This window comes from Macaca nemestrina, chromosome 13 (genome assembly GCF_043159975.1).
Source record: "Macaca nemestrina isolate mMacNem1 chromosome 13, mMacNem.hap1, whole genome shotgun sequence".
In the NCBI taxonomy this organism is placed as follows: domain Eukaryota; kingdom Metazoa; phylum Chordata; class Mammalia; order Primates; family Cercopithecidae; genus Macaca; species Macaca nemestrina.
In genome coordinates this window covers 28808092-28828668 of record NC_092137.1, presented here as the reverse complement: position 1 = coordinate 28828668, position 20577 = coordinate 28808092, and the positions used below count along the sequence as shown (strand labels likewise).

Below are 20577 nucleotides of genomic sequence, written 5' to 3'. Positions count from 1 at the left end.
GTGGCACAATTGATCATAGCTCACTGTATCCTCCAACTTCTGGGTTCAAGTGATCCTCCCACCTCAGCTGGGTGGCTGGGACTACAGGTGCATGCCACCACACCTGGCTAATTTTTAAATTTTTTAGAGATGGGGGTCTCACTATGTTGCCCAGGCTGGTCTCCAACTCCTGGCTTCAAGTGATCCGCCCACCTCAGCCTCCCAAAGTTTTGGGATTACAGGTGTGATCCACTGCACCTGGCCGCTAGCTCTTTTCTTAATCATAACTAATAAGATAGAAAATTCTTATAAGGTCTCATTAAAGCTCTAATGGTTCAGTTACATTATAATGCTGGTTAATGGTTATACTGTTACCAAATTTACCTTGTCTGCAATTTTACAGCAGCAGTCCATCCACAAGAAATCTTGAATTAAATCGTCATCTACAACAAAAGATAGCTATAACTTGTCTTTTAAAAACAGAATGTTTCCTTTTGAAGAATTTCTATGTCAAGAGATTACACATAGTGCTTAGAAATAAAACAAAAATGAATGAACCAGTGTTGCCTAAGGTGGAATTTTCAGTTCTTTGGTGTATTTACCATTGCAAGGACTGTACAAAAAACTACTGCTTTATCCTTCATCAACCCATCTGATTTGCCTTAATATATGGCTCAGACTGGAGAATGGCAGAAGTGTTTGGTTTACTGAATATCCAATAGTATTTTTAGTTTTGCATTCTTCTCTCCTATTTATCTCTATTCCACTTTCTATTATTCAAATACATACGAAAATGTCTATATAAAGGATTCATAATTCATTATTTATAATTAACATTTGAAAAAATTATTATGATAAAAAGATCAACAAACACATTGTTAAAATAATAACATCTAGAAAGTAGGTAAAATATTAATTTCAATTCTAAAGGGCTAAAATATATAGTCTCAAAATATATTAATAGTTGTCAGGATGTAATCTAGAAAAATCTGCTTTTTTCCATTCCCTCTTTCTCTTTCTTTTCTTTCTTTTTTTTTTTTTAAGAGACAGGGTCTCACTATGTTGCCCAGGTGGGCCTTGAACTCCTGGGCTCAAGTGATCCTCTGGCTTCAGACTCCTGAGTACCTGGAACTACAGGTGCATGCCACCATGCCAGTCTCCTCTTTCATTTTAAGTAAAAAGGCATAACTTCTTTATATCCATTTGTGTACACTAAAATATCATCAATGTAGTCACATGGAAAGTTCCAAGAATAACTACTGATTTCCTGAGAATAGTAATTTCTGACTTGCTAATTTTTTTTCCTTTTTAAAATAGGGTCTCACTTTGTCATCCAGGCTGGAGTGCAGTGGCGTGATCTCGGCTCAACTGTAGCCTTAACCTCCTGGGTTCGAGATCCTCCCACCTCAGCCCCCCAGATAGCTGGGACTACAGGTGTGTACCACCATGCCCAGATAACTTTTTTTTTTTTTTGTACTGTAGAGAGGGGATTTCACCACGTTGTCCCAGGCTGGTCTTGAACTCTTGAGCTCAAGCGATCCACTTGCCTTGGGCTCCCAAAGTGCTAGGATTACAGGTATGAGCCACCATATCTGGCTTTTTTTTTTTTTTTTAAGACAGAGTCTTGCTCCATCGTCCAGGCTGGAGTGCAGTGGCATGATCTCGGCTCAGCTGTAGCCTCCACCTCCCAGGTTCAAGCGATTCTCCTGCCTTAGCCTCCCAAGTAGCTGGGATTACAGGCATGTGCCACCATGCCCGATGGGGTTTCACCATGTTGGCCAGGCTGGTCTCAAACTCCTGGCCTCAAGTGATCTGCTCCCTCAGCCTCCTAAAGTGCTGGGATTACAGGCATGAGCCACTGCGCCTGGCCCATTAATTCTATTTATATTTCTTTCTTTCTTTCTTTCTTTTTTTTTTTGAGACAGAGTTTCACTCTTGTTGCCCAGGCTGGAGTGCAATGGTGCAATCTTGGCTCACCGCAACCTCCGCCTCCCGGGTTCAAGCGATTCTCCTGCCTCAGCCTCCTGAGTAGCTGGGATTATAGGCATGCGCCACCACACCCGGCTGATTTTGTATTTTTAGTAGAGACAGGGTTTCTCCACGTTGGTCAGGCTGGTCTTGAACTCCTAACCTCAGCTGAGCTGCCCGCCTCGGCCTCTCAAAGTGCTGGGAATACAGGCATGCGCCACCGCACCCAGCCTCTATTTATAGTTCTTAAGTTACCTAAAATGGTACAGCCAGGTATTTTCCCTTGTTTCTCATGATGAGTTTTGGTACTAAAAAAGTTTGCAGGTAATAATTTTGTTCTGCTCTTAATGAAAAGAAAGGGCACTTTTATTAACATTCTAAATCCTGATGGGGAAGCATCTTTATATCTTTTTCTACTTATATTCCTTACATTTTTTTCCTTTTTCATCTTTTCATTTTGCTTTTCTTTAAATCGTAACTAGCTTGCTTTAATGCACCTGACCTTCCTCTAGAAACAAGGAAGCTTGTTACCTAGATCTACCGGACTGTAGCCTCTACTTGACTTGATTCATTACTCCAGATATTTTTCAGAACTCATCTATTCTACCCTTTTTTCTAATCTGTTTACCTTATTACCCTACCTCAAACAAAAAAAAACAAAAAAAAACAAACAAACAAAAAAAAAGATTCCCTCTCTTTCCTAGTAAGGAGTACAGTACTATAAAGAAGTTTCTTTTTGCCAGTGTTAAGAAATGTATCAGCAAAGTAGCACTGTCTCATAACCTAAACAAATTTAAACTCAGTTTCATTATATGGACATGATAAAACATAGTTAATTTTTAACAATGTTCCCAAACTGTTATCCTGAAACTTCTCTAGTGGGACCAAGCTTCCTATTTTTCTTGGGTTTAGCAGAGAAAGTCCTGGGAAACCCCTTAGGCCCAGTCAAACTGGGTCAGTTAGCTCACCTGATTCTTTATGTAGTATTTAACTTTAGGTCAAACAAAACTCATGCCATGGGCTATGAAGTTGAATTGCCCAGAATTTACATTTGACATTTGGATTTAAGTAGTCTAGAAGCTAGATGAGTATGAATTTTTAATCCGTAAGGAAACAAAACAAACAAAAACCCAACATTGAAAAAAAAAAAAAAAAAAAGACTAAGTAAAACAAAAACAAATTTGGTTGGAGATGGGAAATTTAATACAAAAATAATGATATCCTCTTTGATTAGCATGAAAACAATTAGATGTTTACATTCTAGGTTTTTAGTACTTTATAATTACCACTATTACAATATTTTAAACCTACCAAATAATTTAAAGAAAGCAGTCATATCCTGACGCTGTATAACCAGACAAGGTCCTTTGGGGCGTTTAGATTTGTTGTTATTATGTGTATTTTTTTCAAATGTTTGCCAATTATCTTTAAAAATAGGACGCTTCATAGTAATGGGCTTTTTAGGCTGATGTGATCTATTTGACCCTGATTTTACATAAACAGTGACAGTAGGTGGTGTCTCACAACACATCTGATTGTGCCTCATTTTGGTTTCCCAATATTCCTGTAAAAATAAAACATACAATTATTCATCACACACATTCATTTCATATAAAAACAACTGGATGATACTACCATATGCAGTCATATAAAATGTTACTGAACTTGTCATTAAAATGTTATTTGTGACAGTGACTCCCATTAAAAATTGCTTTTGAAATTCAGTGCTAGGAAAAGCTATGCTTCCTTTGGGTAACAAATAGACATCCTCTTCCCAAATAATAAGATACTGTATGCCATTTTGCTTTGGCTACAGAACTCGACCAAATTTGAAAGTTAATTATAGAAATGATGCTGACTTCATAATTTATTTGTGGTCTTCTTTTTTCCTGCTAATTTTTTCTATTCTGCTTGAATTGACATAATTTTATTATATGGTTGTTATATGCCACCTCAAAATTTTTATAAACAAGGAAAACTATTTCCAGAACTTATTATCAATATCAATTCAATTATATTACAAAGCACCCCCCCCCCACACCTACACACACACAAAACCCCATATCTCTTTATTGGTAAATTCCTTGATATATTATAAAATTCACTTATTCAATAAGCATTTATTGGTATTTATTGAAAAGCTGAAAGCAATTCTAGCAAAATGCAGATGAGCTTTGAAGGCCTTTCATAAATTGGTCTAATTTTTATTTTACTTACTTTTCTGTTTTCCTTTTTTTCTCGTGTATGTGTGTGTGTTTGAGACAGGGTCTTGCTCGGTCACCCAGACTGGAGTATGCTGGCATGATTACAGCTCACTGCAGCCTCGACCTCCTGGGCTCAAGTGATCCTCCCACCTTAGCCTCCATTGTAGCTGGGACCACAGGTTTATGACACCACACCTGGCAAATTTTTTAAATTTTTGTAGAGATGCGGTCTTACTATGTTGCCCAGGCTGGTCTCAAACTGCTGAGCTCAAGCCATCCTCTTGCCTCAGCCTCCCAAAGTGCGGGAATTACAGGCTTGAGCCACCATGACTGACTGGCCTGTTCTAATTTTTAAAGTTGTAAGTGTATGACAAAGCTATTTGAGTGAGTGATTATAAGTGTATATGAATGTATGTTGTTATAATCTAATAAAATCTGAGACAAAGTTAATCTATCAATATTTAATAATATATGTAATCATCACCTTCTTTGGTGGTGAATAGTTCACATAATTACTACACTTAGTATTATTTTTGTGGTCAAATATTTCTAGGGTAATGGGAAATGGAGGTATGAATAGGCAACACAGGAAACTACTCTAGGACCCTACTGAGAACCTCTGAATGCAACCTCACAGTGACTCAGGCAGCCATGCCTCCCTTGGTGTTCAAGGAGTGAGGTATAGATTCCTCAGAAATTTCCCTGCTGAAGGAAGGACTGGAAAATATAGTAAGGTTAGAGCAGCACTGTCCAAAATATAATGTAAGCCGCATATGTAATTTTGTATTTTTAGAGCCACCTTACAAAACAGATAAAATAACTTTTAATAATAAAGTTTATGTAACCCAATATGTCCAAAATACCATTTTAACATGTAATCAATATAAAAACCAATGAGATAGTTCACATTCTGTCTTTGAAATCTGCTGCATGTTTTCCTCTTAAAGCATATCTCAATTCTTTTTTTTGTTGTTGTTACTTTAGATGAATATGCTTACATACAAATCCCAGTTCTGATACTAATTTTTCAACAGTAAAAGTGAAATGCAGTCCTATTTTAAAAAATGAAGCAATTTGTAAGAGAAAAATATGCTCCTTCAGTTTTTAAAGTAAAAATTAAATTATTCAGTTTCAAGTGTTTAATAGCCACAAGTGGCCAGTGGCTACCACATTAGATAGTACAGGGCTACATTTTGAAGAACTAGGCAGAGGAAATTATACTTATCAAATTGCTCCTCTCATCCCATCTTTCTTCCTAGATCCTAAAGTCCTGCCAAATTGAAGGCAATTATGTACTTGGGGTGCGGGTTATAAACTCCATAGAAAGAGGAATAGGTGATAAATTGAGTCTTGAGACTTGAGTAAGAACTTTCTGCTCTTTCCTGCCCACCTCATCTGGGAGACAGCTGGAGGCTTCATCTGCAAATTTTTTTTAAAAGTAAGAGCAGCCTTAAATCCAGATAGAAGAAACTAAACAGTAGTCAGGCTTCTCAAATTCTAGTGTGGACTTATCAGTGATATAGTACCGTGGCTAAGAATTCTGCTTCAAATTTGAGTGTTGGGGCTAGACTTGGGTGGAATGTACCAGAACACAAAATAACTGTGGCACATATTCCAGAAGATAAGTTTTACTCAATGCTAATAGCGTAACCTAAAATAGTGCTTTTATATTAAAACAACCATGGATATGTCATAAAATATAATCCAAATTTTCTATCAATCAAAAAGGTAAAATATGTCCGCAGTAGGTGTCTTTACACTATTCCCTTATGTATGTTATGTATGTGTTGGGATATTTCATATACAGTTTCAGAAAACTGAATGAGAAGAAAATGTCTGAAATTCCCCAAGAGGAGCTTCATTGACATTAATAAGCAAACACTGGCAGGAAAGTTGCATAGAACAAGCTGAAGGAGAGAAGCTATCAATGCTAGTCTTGGTCAGTTTCTACCTAGGGGTATCTTTTAATTTTGCTCTTCGTTTAGATATACTAAGAGAATGAGAGTTCTGATAGAGCAAGCAAGAAGAAAAGAACAAAAACCAAATTAAAATATGAGCTGGCCGGGCGCGGTGGCTCACGCCTGTAATCCCAGCACTTTGGAAGGCCGAGACGGGCGGATCACGAGGTCAGGAGATCGAGACCATCCTGGCTTAACACGGTGAAACCCCGTCTCTACTAAAAAATACAAAAAAACTAGCTGGGCGAGGTGGCGGGCGCCTGTAGTCCCAGCTACTCGGGAGGCTGAGGCAGGAGAATGGCATAAACCCGGGAGGCGGAGCTTGCAGTGAGCTGAGATCCGGCCACTGCACTCCAGCCTGGGCGATAGAGCGAGACTCCCGTCTCAAAAAAAAAAAAAAAAAAAAAAAAAAAAAAAAAAAAAAGAACCATGAGCCATTTTAGGAAGGGCAAGAGATGGGGAAAGAAGGAGAAGTAGGAGAAACTATGCTCATCAGGTAAAATCTTTTAATGATTTTAATTTTACTATGATTATTATTATTTTGAGACAGAGTTTCACTCTTGTCGCCCAGGCTGGAGTGCAATAACTCGATCTCGGCTCACTGCCACCTCTGCTTCCTGGGTTCAAGCGATTCTCCAGCCTCAGCCTCCTAAGTAGTTGGGATTACAGGCGCCCGCCACCATGCCCCGCTAATTTCTGTATATTTAGTAGAGACGGGGTTTCACCATGTTGGCCAGGCTGGTCTCCAACTCTTGACCTGAGGTGATCGGCCCGCCTTGGCCTCTCAAAGCGCTGGGATTACAGGCGTGAGCCACCACACTTGGCCTCCTTCAATTAATTTTTGTATGGGCTCCATGGACATTAAAAAAATCATACCAGAATTCATACTTGAATAGGATGTCTGGGATTTTTTTCTTCGTTTTTCTTTTTTTTTTGGTAAGTATATCACAAAAATTCGAGAGGCATCTGAAATAACCACTTCTCCGGGCGGGGGGGGGTAATATAAAGGGTGGTGGTTCACAGCCATAAAATGAAACAAGCAGAAGTTGTTTGGGTATTCATTTGCCTATATGGAAAACCTAATAGCAATATCCATTGGCAACTCAGTTGGGACAGGCAAGTAAGCCTTAACTTCCTTATGAGTGCAGTCACACACACAGAATATGTGCCAGACACTGATGAATGTGTTATATGCATTATCTCATTTAACTCTCAAAACATCTCTATGTGGTAGGTATTATTTTATCCTTATTTTCTAGATAAGAAATTTGAGGCTTAGAGAAGTTAAATTTCCCAAAGGCTTATAATTAGTAAGTGATAAAGCTAGAATTTGAATGCAGAACTGACATCAAAGTCCCATATTCTTTAACCAGTAAATCACTGTTTTAAATATTAAATACAATCATGTATAAAACACTTGACACATAGCACTCCAGTATTACTTACCGTCACCTTGCCAAGAAAACAAAACCAGCTAACCCCACCTATAAGGCGATCTCGGCTCACTGCCACCTCTGCCTCCCGGGTTCAAGCGATTCTCTCACCTCAGCCTCCCGAGTAGCTGGGATTACAGGCGCCCGCCACCATGCCTGGCTAATTGTTTAAAAAATTATTTTTTGTAGAAACGGGTTTTATCTCAGCTCACTGCAACCTCTGCCTCCCGGGTTCATGCGATTCTCCCGCCTCAGCCTGCCAAGTAGCTGGGACTACAGGTGCCGTCACCTCGCCCGGCTAATTTTTTTTTTTTTTTTTTTTTGTAGAGACGGGGTTTTCGCTGCGGGCTGCTCTCGAATCCTGGCCTCAAGGATCCGCCCAACTCGGCATAAGGCTTTTTAAAAGGTTGAGACTAGGGGGCCTCCAGTCCTACTGGATGTCATGTAAGAGAATCTTCGTGAATTCTGAGACATGGGCTAAGGGCCTGGTACTGAGGCACAGCACCTCAGATCTCAAGATTCTGGGGCAGACGATCTTGGGGGCAAAAAGAGGTGTTTAATGGGACATAAAGAGGCAGGATTTATTAAAAAGACCCCCAAATCTCCATTCCTCCCACAATAAAGGCGGCGGGCACACGTGGAGACGGGAGCTCCTGCCCAGGGCCCTCCCTCTGAGCAGGCGGCCGAGCTTCAGGAGCAGCCTCCGGTCTCGGCCCTGCCCGTCCTCCCCCTGGAACCTCCACCCGCTACGCCGCCGGGCGGAGGGCGGCCAACGCCCCAACCTGCGCGGCCACTGCTTCCCTCTACAGGCCCCGCAGCCCAGGACCCGCTGTGGGGAGCGCGTGTGTCGTCGCCGCGAAGGCAGCTGAGGGCGCCCACGGGAGGCGGCGTGAGGACCAGGCTGGAGCACCGCCTTCTCATCTAAGGCGGGCGGTGGGGTCGCCGGCGAGAGAACCCAGGGACCAGACATACTAGAAACTGGAGATTCGCCTGCGAGGCCCTTCCCGGGGGCGAGCACAGGTACCTGCGGAAGCCCGGGGCTGCGCGGGAGAGGGCAGGGCAGCGGCGGTCAAGCCTCGGCCGCAGCGCTCCGGGCCTCAGACGGTTACTCGCCGGTAGCTCGCCAGCAGCGGTACCCGCTCGAAGGTCTCCCGCCAACCCCGAGCGAGGGAGCGCGAGGCCGGCAGGGGCCAATCAACGCGCAGAGCTGGTCGAGGGGGCGGGGCCTGCCTGGGAGTGCGCGCCGGCGAACCCCGCCCCTACCCGCCCCCCGCCCGCCCCGAGCCTCGGCCGCGGGCCTCCCTCCTCCGTTATCCCGCTCGCCCGCGCAACTCACACAACCCTCCTCATTCGACCTACCCCCGTTGGGCACGTCTCGCAGGCAGGCTTGCGTTGGGGCCGTTTACTTCCCTTCGACTAGACAACCAGGCCCCGCGGGGCTGGGGCTGCGGGCTCTCCTCCCCACCCGGCACACGCGGGCACAGCGCGGTTACCCGGGTTACTCAAAAGGAAGAGGCCGCTTGAACTGAGAAAAGCACAACGTGTGAATGCGGTGGCTTCTGGGGAGAAGGGGCCATTGTATTGTAACTGTGAATCTGCAGCAGTAATCTTTTTGGCTTTGTCCTAGCTTTTGGCCAACTGGGTGCTTAATACATGCATGTCGAATGAACAAATAAAAAGTCTTCACAGCTGTTTGATCCCCGTATCCTTATGTCTCTAAGGTAAAACCGGCTTTTTTTTTCTTTTGAGACGGAGTCTCGCTCTGTCGCCCAGGCTGGAGCAGTGGCACGATCTCGGCTCACTGCAACATCTGCCTCCCGGGTTCAAGCGATTCTCCCGCCTCAGCCTCCTGAGTAGCTGGGACCACAGGTGCCGCCACGCCCGCCTAATTTTTAAACATTCCTTGTAGAGCGGAGTCCTTCTATGTGGCCCGGGCTGGCCTTGAACTCCTGGACTCAGGCGATCCTCCCACTGGGATTACAGTCCTAAGTCACCACACCCAGTGTAACCTTTTTATTTTTGTCTCCATACCACGGCTTTTTTCATGTTGCTAGTCTTTCTAAACATTTTCAATGACTGCATAATATTCCAGAGTGGATGGACCATTTAAGTCATTTCAATATTTGGATTGCTTCCAGATTTTTTGGCTAATACAATGATTACTCTTAAAAGGCAACCTGGCTCTGCCTACTTGTGGTACTTCCAGCAAATAGCTCCTCAATCAGCAGTTCTGAAGAACGAGTTAATTCCTTCCTTCTTGTGCTTCCACACACAGCACAATAATGGCAAATTCACCTACAAGTACGAGGAGGGGGCCAACTGGGAACTTACTTTTCCTTACATATGCCTTTGACTATTTCTCCCTGGCCTATAAATGGGAGAATGGGCCAAGAAGCATCAACTGGTTGTGAAAATCTTGAGGAAAATGGGTGCTTCCAGCTTCATTCTGGCTTTTCCCTAAGGATCCTTCCTGACTTCTCCCTGTTCCTACCCTTGTTTTTGCAAGGTACGGGTGCTGTGATGATTAATTTCCAGCCTCGAGTATAAAATATCTACTGAACAATGAATGTCCACTCCATGAGAAACACAGAGGCATGGTGAGTACCACAATGATGAAGACAACACGGCCTTATCTTTCTAAAGCTTCCAAGCTAGACAGATATGGACACGACTAAAATACAAGGCACAGTGAGTTGTGCCATGAGGGAAATGCATGTGGCTGTATAATGCACAAAGTACAGTTATGAGAAGGTTCTTTAGGCTCCTAAAATCTTCACAAAGGAAACATGTAAAATTTGCATATAAAAGCCAGCAAATACACATAAATGTTCATTGAGCTATCAGGGAAGCAGCTTATTAAGTTTTGACATCAAGTAAAGGGTGACTACCAACTAAACCTTCTTCAGTGTTCTCATTCCTGAGTTTTTGTTTTTTAAACTATGTTGGTGTGTGGAGAAAAGTGAATATACTTTAGAATCATATACACTTGGTTTGAATTCAGGTACTACCATTTTACTAGCTGTGTGAACATGGTCAAATCATTTAACCCCAGCACCTCTCATTAAATGTAAAAGTAGGGTGATACCACCTACTCTGTAAAAGCGTCTGGGACAAATTTGATAGTGAGCAAACTAGCAGTGCACTGGTCCACAGTAGGTGTTGTTAGCTAGCTTCCTTCTTGCCTCTTCTCATTTGACCTGGGATTGGATGAGGAGAACTCAAACATTTAACTGAACTATTTATTCCTTTGTCTCTAAGCATGGCTTTTCCCCACTAAAAAAGCATTGATTGTCCATAACTTGATCATCTCCTGCACTGTGTCCTGCAGTGCCTCCAGGCTGTCCCCGTTCTACTTTCCTAACTCTCCTTTCCTAAATGTATCTCCTCACTATTATCCAATAAAAATGAAACACTCATACTTGTGTTTCTCTGAATGTTTTGAACTTTCCCACTTCTTTGACCTTGCATATACTGTGGTGTGCTCTCTTCACTTTCATTTAAAATTTCTGTCTGGTATCCATCCTTTGAGACCCAGCTTAAATTAAACAGCTCATCATCATTTGAGTGCTTAGTAAGTGCAGGCGTGTGCCGCTCTTGAATTCCTGTAGCATTTCCTGAAATTCTCATTCATGTAATCTTATTAACCAGCTTTTTAAAATAAAAATGTTTGTGTATACAGATACAATTATATATAAATCGGATCATATACATACTTAAAAAATGTACAAAACAATACATGTAGCCTATGTGGAGGCTGAGACATAATAAAAACTTGTAAAACCACCACCTACCAAAACACATGAACCTAACATGCAAGAGACAGGACATCAACAATACTGTTGAGATTCTGTATGCTCCTCCTTCTCCCATTAGGATTCCCAGGAGGCGACTGTTTCCCATTCTCTTTTCTTTGCGCATCCTAAAACACAAGTTTTATTTGTGAACTCTTCAACCTCAGTATTCCTCATAGGTTTAGCCATGCTAATCTATAATACTGTGAATCATTTTCATTGTTGCCTTCTGTTCTAGAAATACACCGTAATATTCCAATGCTCCTGTCAATGGGCATTTGGGTCATTTTTTGGGGGGCATTTGGATCCTTTTGCTACTGTGAATGCCATGAGCAATGCCTCTGTAAGGCCGTATTGTTTAAGTTCTGATTAACTGCTGGTCTGACTGGTGAATGTCTCTGACTTAAAATCAAATATTTTGACTACTTTCCTTGTTTATGCACCATGGTGCACTTTTTCTATAAATGCTTTAAAGTGAAGTTGATGGGTTGTAGGGCATGCACATGTTCAGCTTTAAAAGGTTATAGAGGCCGGGCGCGGTGGCTCAAGCCTGTAATCCCAGCACTTTGGGAGGCCGAGATGGGCGGATCACAAGGTCAGGAGATCGAGACCATCCTGGCTAACACGGTGAAACCCCATCTCTACTAAAAAATACAAAAAACTAGCCGGGCGAGGTGGCGGGCGCCTGTAATCCCAACTACTCGGGAGGCTGAGGCAGGAGAATGGCGTAGACCCGGGAGGCGGAGCTTGCAGTGAGCTGAGATCCGGCCACTGCACTCCAGCCTGGGCGACAGAGCGAGACTCTGTCTCAAAAATAAAAAAATAAAAAATATAAAAAATTAAAAGGTTATAAATGCTAAATTCATTTTCCAAGCAGTGTTACCAATTTTAAGAGTTCCCATTAGTTTACATCTTGCCAACTTATTTTCAGGCTTTCTGTGACTAGATGATCTTTTAAAGTGTAACAGAGAAGACAACTCCAGATTTTCTCTTCAGCACCCTTTTCTAGTAAATGGTTCTACCCAACCTCCTAAACCACTTGAATGCAGGGATAGTTGCTATGTTCATGCAATATCCCTTCCCTCTCTTACTTGATGGAGTTGTAAGGGCCTTTGAGATAAATTGGGCCAAATTTCTTTCATGTAATTCTGCACTGAGACCACGTATTCAGCCTGGGTGACTGTTCTTCTAAGTTAAAGAAATTAAAAACTCTGAGAAGTACTAAAAATAGAACAATTGGCAGGGCACGGTGGCTCACGCCTGTAATCTCAGCACACTTTGGGAGGCCGAAGTGGGTGGATCACCTGACGTCAAGTGAAACCCCATCTCTACTAAAAATGCAAAAATTAGCCGGGCGCGCTGGCGCGCTTGTTATCCCAGCTACTCGGGAGACTGAGGTGGGAGAATTGCTTGGACCCAGGAGGCGGAGGCTGCAGTGAGCAGAGATGGCGCCACTGCACTCCAGCCTGGGTGACAGAGCGAGACCCTTTCTCAAAAAACAAACAAAACAAAAGCAACAATAACAAAAAAGAACAATCATTCTAACAAGAAAACTGTATTCAATTTCTGTCTAGAATAGTTTTCTCCACTGTATCAGACTTTTTTGTTCCTTACAGAAAAGATAGTTGATCTTTCTCCATACTGCGTACGACATAACACTTGTGCTAGATGAGGCAACAGCCTCTCCAACTTTGATTCCTAGTTTTAAGTGCTCATACTTACTGGATGAATTCTGAAAGACAAAATATTACACAAATTATACAACTTTCCTAAAATATGTGAGGTGGCTCACTACAAAGGTGACATTAAGATCAATAAAACAGGAGACTACAGAAAAGGGGAGGCAAGAAAGTAATCATAAGGATCTTGCAATGTTTGTTCTCAGTAACAGGCAACTTCTCCACTATGCCTGTCAGGTGCTAGCTGCAAAATGCTCCTTCAAGTATCTGAATACTTAGGGCTTTTTTTTTTTTTTTTTTTTTTTTCTGAGATACAGTCTCGCTCTGTCACCCACGCTGGAGTGCAGTGGCGTGATCTTGGCTCACTGCAACCTCCACCTCCCAGGTTCAAGCAATTCTCCTGCCTCAGCCTCCCGAGTAGCTGGGATTACAGGTGTGTGCCACCACGCCTGGATAATTTTTGTATTTTTAGTAGAGACAGAGTTTCACCATGTTGGCCAAGCTGATCTCGAACTCCTGATCTCTAGTGATCTGCCAGCCAAGGCCTTCCAAAGTGTCAGAATTACAGGCGTGAGCCACTGTGTCTGGCCGAGTTCTTGTATTTACCAATATTTTACAAAGTAGGGGCCAGAGTTTTGATAAACCACTTATTTTGGCCAAACAGACTCAATTTTCTCCTTGAGACTTCAGCATTCTTGTCATAAGAGACAAAAGCAGCATTCTTGTCGTAAGAGACGAGACATGAGGATAAAGAAAAACTGGAATTCTATTATTTGTGGTTAATTTCTTCAGGTCAAGGTGTCAAAATAGTAATACGAGTAGAGATTTTTGACACCCACTTGCCATTCATTAAGCAAATATCTGCAGGCCTTCTATGTGGCAGGCACCACTCTACGATGAGGAGATACGAATCACTGAACAAAAGAGGAAACAAATACCTGCCTGGGTGCAATGGCTCATGCCTGTAATCCCAACACTTTGGGAGGCTGAGGTGGGAGGATCACTTGAGCTCAGGAGTTGGAGACTAGCCTAGGCAACATGGTAAAACACCCCACTCTACAAAAATTAGCAGGTGTGGGGGCACATGCCCATAGTCCCAGCTATTAGGCAGGCTAAGGTGGAAGGATGGCTTGAGCCCAGGAGGTTGCAGTGAGCTGAGATTGTGCCACTGTGCTCCAGCCTGGGCACTATAGCAAGACCCTGTCTCAAACAAACAAACAAAAAACAACAACAACAAACTGCCCATAGGAGCTACATTCTAGTCACATACAAGACTGATCTAGGCCTTACGGCTTTTAAAGACAAATATAACAAAGTTTTGCCTTTTTTTTTTTTGAGATGGAGTTTCCCTCTTGTTGCCCAGGCTGGAGTGCAATGGTGCCATCTTGGATCACTGCAATCTCCAGGTTCAAGTGATTCTCCTGCCTCAGCCTACCAAGTAGCTGGGACTACAGGTGTGCGCCACCATATCCAGTTAATTTTTGTATTTTTTTTTAGTAGAGACGGGGTTTCACCATGTTGGCCAGGATGGTCTCGATCTCTTAACCTTGTGATCGGCCCACCTTGGCCTCCCAAAGCGCTGGGATTCCAGGCGTGAGCCACCGCGCCCAGCCGACAAATACAACAAAGTTTTAAAGGAGCATTCAACATCCTAATGGATCTGTATAACAAATAATTGGTATGTTAAAATTAAAATGGGCTGGGCATGGTGGCTCATGCCTGTAATTCTCCCAGCACTTTGGAAGGCCAAGGGGGCAGGATCACTTGAGCCTGGGAGGCTGAGGCTTCAGTGAGCTGTGATTGGGCTACTGCACTCCAGCCTGGGTGACAGAGTGAGACCCTGTCTCAAAAAAGGATTACAACTTGTGTTGTCAGTGAGCATACCCAGAGTTTGGGGAATTCGCTAAAAGCAGATCAGGGTCTTCCACGCAAAACAGGCTTTACAGTACAGCAATAAAGACTTTTTAACCTAGTTCTTTAATATGACCAATAGAATTAATTTCAGGGGAATTATCAAGCTCCAGTTAAGAGATGTGCTACAAAATCGGAGGCAATTACACTGGGAGGCAGACTTGTGTTTCTAAAATTTCTTATTGAAGTCAGGTAACAGTAATATATGCTGGGCCCAGTTATATGTTGGATCCTGAGCCTCACACAAGACTTCCTGATAATCTCAGTTCCTTATTAAATGTGACAAGCTACATTTCCTAATGTGTAGCTAATTTTTAAGTTGGTAAATTGAGTAGTTATGAGTTTCTACAAGACATAAGTTTTCTCCAGCAACTCCACCCTGCACATCCTCCTTCTCAGGGATTTTTATTAAACTAAGAGCTAGAGAGACAAAGTTTATATTTATTCAAGAATGGAACAAATGTCAGTCTGTCAATAATCTGCTGGCAAGCAGCAGCACTGTCAGAAACTATGCCAATTGTCAGTTTGAGTTATATATATATATATATTTGAGGTAGCATTTCAACACTCTGGTTTTGTTCCCTTGGCTTTTTCTTTTTTTTCCAAAAAACATACTAGGAGATATAAGACTTACTTCAGATTAAACTTGTTACATTAATAAAACACTCCTGGCCAGGTGAGGTGGCTCATGGCTGTAATCCCAGCACTTTGGGAGGCCAAGGCAGGTAGATCATGAGGTCAGGAGTTGGAGACCAGCCTGACCAACATGGTGAAACCCCGTCTCTACTAAAAATACAAAATTTAGCTGGACGTGGTAGTGGATGCCTGTAATCCCAGCTACTCGGGAGGCTGAGGCAGGAAAATCACTTGAACCCAGGAGGTGGAGGTTGCAGTGAGCCAAGATCGTGCCACTGCACTCCAGCCTGGGTGACAAGAGCAAGACTCTGTCTCAAAAAAAAAAAGAAGAAAGAAAGGAAAGAAAGGAAAGAAAGAAAAGAAAAGAAAAGAAAAGGAAAGAAAGAAAGAAAGAAAGAAAGAAAGAAAGAAAGAAAGAAAGAAAGAAAGAAAGAAAGAAAGAGAAAGAAAGAAAGAAAGAAAGAAAGAAAGAGAAAGAAAGAAAAGAAAGAAAGAAAGAAAGAAAGAAAGAAAGAAAGAAAGAAAGAAAGAAAGAAAGAAAGAAAGAAAGAAAGAGAAAGAAAGAGAAAGAAAGAAAGAAACAAACAAACACTCCTCTGGACTGCTTTTTTCTGTTGCACTGTATTACTTGCCTTTGTGGCTTTGTCGAGAATCAGTGTTTACATGATAGACCATAAATTAGTGTGCCTTTTAATAAATTTGTACAATAATCTATGAAAGTTCTAGATATTTAGCTGTGATGTCACTGCTTTTGGAGGAAAAATTTGTCCTGTAAATCTGCTGAATCATTCTGATTAGGCAGCTGTAAAAATTAATACATACTTTAACTTGCCGATCCTATGCCAGGCTTGATTGAAAAGCCTCCAGGAACAGACCTTGGGTTCCCACCTTTTTGCATGTAATATCTGAAAGGAATGCTGAACCTATTAGCCTCAGGCAGTTAGTTTGTTCTCTCTTTTACACACACACAGACACACACACACACACACACCCCTTCCCCACCCACACCCCCTGTTCACTTGCTATCTTCCACCCTGTATACCCCACACAATGTGGTGTTATAAGTAAGATTTCACAACCACATAAGCTAGCAAAGATCCCTAAGAGGAAAGAAGCAAAGATTTATGGTCATTTTTGTAAAAATAAGGTTTAATAAAACATCAGCAATCTGCATGAGAAGGTAAATTACAATGAGAAACTTAAAAAGCTTATGGTCTAAGTCAACCAATGTAGAAGGTACTGGTTGAAGAAAACAAGCTTTGACTTTTAAAATTTCCTAACCAGGGGATTTATTTAGAAATTCTGGCATTCAAATGTACATGTAAAATCCAATTTAACAGATCAAAATTGTTACACTAAGTTTCACTTAGTATCTAAGTATCCAATCACAATTGTATCTAAGTTTCACTTTTGTTGAAGAAACATTATAAAGGTAATTAAAACTCTAGGCCTATACTTATATGGAACTAATTTATTTCCTATTTAACTACTGTTCATTGCGTAAAGTATGTTGTCCCAATTTTCAGCTGTTTTAAGAAATTATAAAACATTGAGATCTACTAGGAAGAGGGACAGCCTATTTCTAAGTGATGCCACTAGTACAATCAGGCTTGGATTAAGTCTCTTCTCAGGGGCATCTTTGATTTAGCCATTGACTCACAGGGAAAACAGGAGGTGGATTTGGTTAGGGAGCAACAGCAAATTCAGCCTGACCATATTCCTAAACACATTTTCAGCATAAAGATGTAAAAAAAATTTTTTTTGGTTCAAAAGTTATGGTTGCCATGGAGACAAAAAGACTATACCTGAATTTATAAACTGAGACATATTTCAGTTCCTTGGCTTAAAATAATACATCTTTATATTCTTAGGAGACATATCTCAAGATGTTCCTTGCTTTGCCTTGAATACAAATTTTTTTGAAAAGCGTATGTTTCTCCTGAACACACTCATATTTCAAATTTACCACCTATTTTAAGCTTTAAAATTCTTCTTGCCAGCATTTTTCAGCAAAAAATAATAATAATAATTTCATGAATGTTTAGGTACTTTTTACAATGAAGGGACATGGCAGCATGGATACTGGGTAGTTGGCTAGGCTCTAAATACCTGATGACTCAATGCTTTGCACAAACTAGTCTTGCTGATTATTAAAATTTGTCCCTGGACAAAATTAAAGCAGCGCATGTTAAGGCTTCAAATGCAAAGGATTCACTGTAGTTGATTCTTTCAAGAATAGAAATCAACCATAACTTTGCTTTATAATTCATGTGATACACCACATTATAACAGATATCTACCGTGTTTCAATGATTTCTGAATGTCATAACATTTGGATTAAATTGTATACAAAAAAATCACTAACCTGAAAAAAATCAGAGGAAAGACCAATATAAATTAGTGACACTGGAATTACAGAATAATTTTCTCCTAAGAAACAAAGTTTTATTTATTTCAAGTAGTGTTGCCAAGCAAATATTTGTAAAGAACACATTTTTATGACTGGAGGCTGTTTAAGTGGTTTTAAGAGTGCCTGAATAATTTTTAAACATAAATTTCCATCCTTTAAATTTAATGACCAATATTAATTAGCTCAGTGATTATTTTTTCACATTTAGTCTTTAAAAAAAAAAAAGATTCCTATTAACCAACATACTTAGTCTTGATCTGGATGAATTTACAAAAGCCAGACAATGGGATACAGATTAATGTGGTTTAACTAATACTGAGATTAATCAACATTGCCCTTTTTCCCTGCCAAAGGCTTATTTTCTAGACCTGCTTCACTATGACTACTAAAAGAGTACAACTAAAATTTTATTAGAAATCGCTCAGCTTACACACTCCAATCAGGAAGTTATTTAAATCACCTCAGATAAAAGCTTTGTGACCTAATACATCATATGTAGATCATAAACACTTTCAGAAAAGAATCATTTCAATATGTCAAGGACATAGTACCTATGTGAATAAAATGTGTGCTTCAATGTCTCACTGTAAGGAAAAAAATAATCAGTCAGGCTTCATATCAATTAGACAACTTTTACTAAATGAGAAAACTACATTTAAAATGTGCTTTAAAACAAAACGGAATTAGAAAAAAAGACATATGCATTTTAAAGAACTTTTGCACTGTGCTGAAAATGAAATATCTCTTGCAGTAAGTAATACAATGTGCCAATTCATAAAATATAAGTTAACAGGTTTCTCAATTTAACATTTTCAAAGACGATATTAAGGTCAAAAATGTCACATCTATGGTAGCACATATAGAAGGGCATTATAGATATGATGTCCATCCCTATGAAGCTTACAAATTTGACAATGCTCAATAAAAGCTTTTAGAATCACATCCAATAGTGTCACAGCCAAAGAATCACAAATCTGTGTCCTGTAAGTTCTCTCCTTCTAAAATCTTCATGTTAACTTTTCTACGCGTTGCCATTTGTTAATACTAACCCTTAAAAAAAAAGAATAGGAAAAGAAAGGCTGCAATAAACTCTTGATCAGGTACAGAAATTATTGCTACTATAGTTCACTACAAAGCATGTCTATACACTATCATATGACCTTTGATTATGAAAAAATCAGAATAAAAATCTTTAGTGACATAAGCCTTACAATCGTATACAACATTCACATGGCAATATTAGACAGTTAAGCACCCAATACCCATAGTTGACAAAATGTCCCACTGACCAGCATTCATTTAAATACATCCTTCGTATAGAGGGAGGAAAAAGAGATAGTGTCAGCTTTCCAAGGCTTGTCAAAAAAGGATTCTCATGTACTGTTGATCTAAAAACAAACAACAACAACAACAAAAACTCAAAAAAAAAAAAAAGAAAAGAAAAAGAAAAAAAGAAAAAAAAAAAAAAAAAGAAAGAAAACCAATGCAGGTGAAGGTGTTATCAGAAGTTAAGCATGCCAAAAGGTGTTCCGTGCGAATGAAAACCTAAAGCCAAGGTACCACATAATCACATTACCAACTAGTTGGGTAATACTATATGAGCCTTATCTTAAAGTTAAATGAAATGCTACTGCACAATAGAGCATCAATAAGTTAAAAATTAGAGTGCACAAATCCCAATCAGTGGCAATTCCTGTATAAAGCAAAATATTCACTATCAGCTGTAAAGTTTGCCCAGTCAAAATGTATGATTAAAATCACTGGATTGGACAATGTGCGTTTTTTAAAACAATCAATCTCTAAAATACCTTTTTAATGTAATGAGGCGTAAGTTTTCTTAGTAAGATTAAACAGATATCTAAGTAGATAAGCAAGGGAAAATAATAGTTGGTGAATGTCTGTAAAGCTCTTCCCATATTTCACTTTTAAAAATGTTTAGGGAAAAAAATTAGAAGTATTTGCCATTATTCTAGCGAAAACAAACAAAAACAAAACAAGCTCAAAATAATTAAACAACCAAGCAACACTAAAACCACATTACACAGATGGATCATCATGCTTTCATCTGGTTTAACTATCACATCTAGTTTAACTGGGATGCTCTTCAACTTTAAAAATTGTGATACATGAAGATGTAACTTTAATGGATAATTTTGAATTTGGATTTAACTTTGTTGACTATAACAGAGTATACTTATTACAATACAGTGTAGCACATCTTTCTATTAGAAAAAAATTTAAGATCCTTTACCCGTCTCCTTAAGTTAAAGGTGTGACATCATAAAGGGTGTCAAATGGCTGGATGGTTTTACAGTGCACACTTATATATTATGAAGATGTCCTTAACAAATCTGACGGTTTCTTTACAGAATTCCTTTCTTCACCTTTTCTTCGGTGGATTAGCTGTTCGAGGTGGAGTGACAGGACGTCCAGAATTCAGTCCACCATACTGGTACTTAGCTTTCTTTTCAGATGGTTTCAATATCTTAAAGTAAATTATTAACAAATAATGTTATTCTTTCATATACAATAAGTTAAGAAAATTGTTACAATTGCGAGTTTTTTAAATAAATGGCATAAACTGTAAAAGTGCGATAAAAATGTAGAA

General features: G+C 40.2%; 2 protein-coding genes across 6 annotated transcripts in view; both read right to left on the bottom strand.

The window, feature by feature from the left end:
• LOC105479726 (speedy/RINGO cell cycle regulator family member A) overlaps positions 1 to 8724 on the bottom strand; it is a 38660-nt gene extending 29936 nt beyond the window's left edge. Inside the window, exons 1-3 of one of the 4 annotated variants that reach the window (XM_011737889.2) lie at positions 8567 to 8724; positions 3259 to 3511; positions 364 to 422 (exon numbers count right to left, since the gene is read on the bottom strand). In XM_011737889.2, coding sequence (XP_011736191.2) covers positions 364 to 422; positions 3259 to 3493 — 294 coding nt within the window. In that variant the 5' untranslated portion in view covers positions 3494 to 3511; positions 8567 to 8724. Of the gene's footprint in view, positions 1 to 363; positions 423 to 3258; positions 3512 to 4164; positions 4308 to 8514 lie in introns of those variants that run through there. The other 3 variants (XM_011737887.2, XM_011737888.2, XM_071076448.1) reach the window with 3 other exon arrangements.
• Positions 8725 to 18587: 9863 nt separating this feature from the next.
• LOC105479729 (protein phosphatase 1 catalytic subunit beta) overlaps positions 18588 to 20577 on the bottom strand; it is a 49916-nt gene continuing 47926 nt past the window's right edge. For both annotated transcript variants that reach the window (XM_011737894.3, XM_071076447.1), the window contains exon 9: positions 18588 to 20454. In XM_011737894.3, coding sequence (XP_011736196.1) covers positions 20350 to 20454 — 105 coding nt within the window. In that variant the 3' untranslated portion in view covers positions 18588 to 20349. The remainder of the gene's footprint in view (positions 20455 to 20577) is intronic.